General features: G+C 64.1%; 1 protein-coding gene across 1 annotated transcript in view; it reads right to left on the reverse strand.

The window, feature by feature from the left end:
• Nucleotides 1-396: 396 nt before the first annotated feature.
• The window catches only part of LOC105992319 (lymphocyte antigen 6E-like), a 6,626-nt gene continuing 3,538 nt past the window's right edge, over nt 397-3,484 (reverse strand). The window contains exons 2-3 of the mRNA XM_013025147.1: nt 2,902-3,000; nt 397-608 (exon numbers count right to left, since the gene is read on the reverse strand). Coding sequence (XP_012880601.1) covers nt 397-608; nt 2,902-3,000 — 311 coding nt within the window. The remainder of the gene's footprint in view (nt 609-2,901; nt 3,001-3,484) is intronic.

Consider the following 3,484-nt stretch of genomic DNA (forward strand, 5'->3'; position numbering starts at 1 on the left):
AGGGGCGTAAGCACAGGGCCTGCCAGGCTGGGAGGGAGGAGCACCAAGCCCCAAAGCCTGGGGCTGCTTCCCCTGGAGTGGGGGTAGTGGGTACCGGGGAGTGTTGAGGGTGGCAAGGACGGCCGCGGGCCCCAGGACCCCGCCAAGCGCTGAAGTCTCCGGGAGCAAAGTAAGAATCTTCAGCGCACCCCTGTCAGGTGGTTCCCTCAGGCAGGAAGAGAGCTGCCCTGGGCGGGGGAGGAGCCGCCCTGGGTGGGGGTGGGGGTCAGGGGGCGGTGGTCCCTCCTCTCTCTGCAGGAGGACTGCTGGGGGGCTGGGTGTGTCCCCAAAGAAGCAGGGAAACGAGGTGGGGGGGCGGGCTGTGGGTGCTGCTCAGGTGTCAGCAGGGCCCAGCGCTCACCAGGCAGCGCGGAGCAGGGCACACAGCAGGCTGGCGGACACGCTGGCCCACAGCGCCCCGAGGCTGCCCGCCAGACCCGAGGCCGCGTTCCGGTTACACTGACTGCCCTGGCAGCAGGAGACGGAGAGGGCGCGGCCGTCAGATGACACCGTGCTGTTGGGGCAGAGGGGGGCGCAGGACTTCATGACCAGGATGCCACCAGGGTTGGCTGTGGAGACAGGAGACGTATCCGTGGGCATTGTGAGCCCCCCACTCAGCCCTGGAGGACCCCCCCCCGACTTTTCTGGGCGGAGGGGAGTGTCCTGGGACCTCAGTGCCGGCAAAGGCTCGAGGGGTGCATGGCAGGTGCCTCCAGAGAAACATGCCGTGATGGGGCCCTTCCTCCATGCCAGCGGGGGGCCATCTCCCCTCCAACCAGCTCCCTTGTGGCATGTGGGTTAGAGAGTGACATGGTGGCCCTTCCTGTGCCCATCTGTGGGTGTCCTCCCTGCTTCCTTTCTCCAGTCCAGGATGTCTAGGAGCTCCCCGCCCTCCCCTTGGCTTCTCCTACTTCTGCACTGGGAAGCCTGGGACGGCAGCAAGGAGCCACGAAGCCCGCACAGCCCGCACCCGGCCTTCCGTGAGGGAGGCAAGCTGGGCCTCACAGGGCCCAGGGGAGGGGGCGTCTCGGGCAGCCCTCGGCCCTGTGGGAGTCTGGCTGGTGTGTGTGCAGGCACACAGTGGGTCCGACGGGGCTCTGGGGCCGGGAGGGCTGTGCTGAGCTGCCTCCCCCACCCTGGCAGCTGTGCCCTGGACCCTGGGTGCCCCTCCCAGCGCTGGTGTGTGAGGACAGCGGCATGTATTAATCTTTGGTGCGGTGTCAGCGTCGAGGTAGTGCTGAGCCCCAGTGGACGTGGCCCTTGCCCAGCCTGGCCGCTGCCGCGGGGGAGGGGTTGTGTCTGGGTGGAGCTGTGCGGCTCCCGGGCAGGGCAGAGGCCTCTGTCCCCCCCCCCGGACTCATCCTCCAGCCCCCGTGCTGCTCCAGGAGGGGGTGACCCTGCTGCCTCTCCCCCCTTGGCACATGGTAACAGTTGTGATCTCTGAGGACCCCTGGAGGATGGAAACATCCAGCAGGGGAACTCAGAGAGATGGACAGACAGACAGACAGACGGACAGACATGTCCAGTGAGGGGCAAAAGGCACGGATGGGAACAGGAGCCCTGGGGAGCTTGGAAGAGCCTCAGGGCGCCCGGCACTGCAGTGACAGGCTGGGCTTCCGGGGAGAGTGGTCAGGGCAGTGCTGGGCCGGCAGGAAAGAAGAGAGTGGTTGGGCCGCGGCCCTGCCTGGTCTGGCCTCACAGGGCACCTGGGCTGTGTGCATGGCTTTCACGCCCCCTGCAGGACAAGGCTCGGGTGTTCTGGCTCCTGCCCTGAGCCTGGCTGGACTGGTGGGTCCCTGGACCCTCTCCTTGCTCACAGCTCAGCCAAGGAGCAGCTTCCCACCTTCTGCCCCTCCCCGGCACCCAGTGTGCCAGCAGGAGGGCCAGAGCAGGCGCCTCTGGGCAGGGTCTCCTCTGCTGGGTGGGGAGGGTCCTAGAGGCTGTGGAGGGAAATGTGCTTTTTTTGCCTTCTGGGTAGGATTCCAGGGCTGGCCGGGGTGTGGGCAGGGATCCGGGCATTGTGTATTTAGGGGACTCGGAGGACTACCCCTTTTCTGTAAAACGGGTGGCTCCAAGTTTAAGTTAGACGGAGTCACCATGGGGTGTTAGTAAGAAACTGAGGCCCAGGGGAGGGCCCATGGCTGCACAGCCTGGCTGCCTGTCTTCCTGCTCGCTGCACAGAGAACCCAAGGCACACGGATGCATGCACACACACGCATAGACACACACATACACACAGATGCACACACAGGTGCACACACGTGCTCAGATACATGCATGCACACACACAGATGTATGCTTGCATGCACACAGATGCACGCACTCACACAGATGCACACATGCACATGCATAGATGCCCACACATGTGCATAGATGCACACATGCACACACAGATGCACAATGCACATAGAGATGCACGCACACGCACAGATGCATGCACACATACACAAATGCATGCTGGCGGGGCTCAGGAGGCCTGAGGAAGGGAAGACCCTGTCAGGGAACCTTCTCAGTGAGGATGTCTGCATGACATGGGTGGGGCAAAGTTCCAGGCTCAGGGAGAGGATACTCAGGGCAGAGCTGCAGATCAGCTGATTGGAGACTGGGAGCCGGAGAGCATCAGAGAGGCCCAGAGGGTGCCTGGGAGACCAGCTCTGGTACTGGCCAACAGCTTCTAGACATCGGCTTCCACCTGCCCTTCTTCAGTCTGTGAACCAGAGGGCAGTGTTGTCCCTGGGGATTGGGGGGGGGTGCTGAGGGCTGCCTGGGTGGGTGTGAGGGTGAGAGGAGGCGGGGCAGGGTAGGAGCACGGTGGTGCGGTGCTGGCAGGGCAGGACGGGGCGGCGTGGCCCGAGTACTCACTGGCCCGCGTGATCACACAGTACTTGTCCGTCAGGGCACACTCCACTAGAGACTCGCAGTTCTCATGCCCGCAACACACGTGGCAGTGCAGGGCCCGGGCTGGGGGGAAGCACAGGCCATCAGTCCGGGCTAGGGCTGGGGCTGGGGCCAAGGGCCAGGCCGCCCACCTGCCTACCGGCCTTCTGTGTCACCCTCTCTGATCCTCCCCACTTCTGAGGGATTTGGGTGTTGACATGGTGATTCTGGCACTCTCCCTGAACCCCCGTCCCCAGGCTCTTCTGGTCCCACGGGTGCCAGAGCCAGGCTGTGAGGGCTCTGGCAGGTGGCAGGAATGGGTGTGGTGAGGGGAGGCAGCCTCAGCTGGCCCGTGGCCCGTCTCCCCACAGCTTCTCTAAACTCCTACAGATTCACGCATGTGTCTGCCTTGCCTTTCAGCTGCCCCAGGAGAGGGGACTGGGCACGTGGAGAAGGTGTCTGAGCCCCATCAGCTAAACCAGGACAGACGAGAAGTGTGTGTAGGTCAATAGGCAGCTGGGTGGATGGATGAGTGGTGAGTGTGTGGATGGATAGATGGCTGGGTGGG

This window comes from Dipodomys ordii, unplaced genomic scaffold (assembly GCF_000151885.1).
Source record: "Dipodomys ordii isolate 6190 unplaced genomic scaffold, Dord_2.0 Scaffold82, whole genome shotgun sequence".
NCBI lineage: Eukaryota > Metazoa > Chordata > Mammalia > Rodentia > Heteromyidae > Dipodomys > Dipodomys ordii.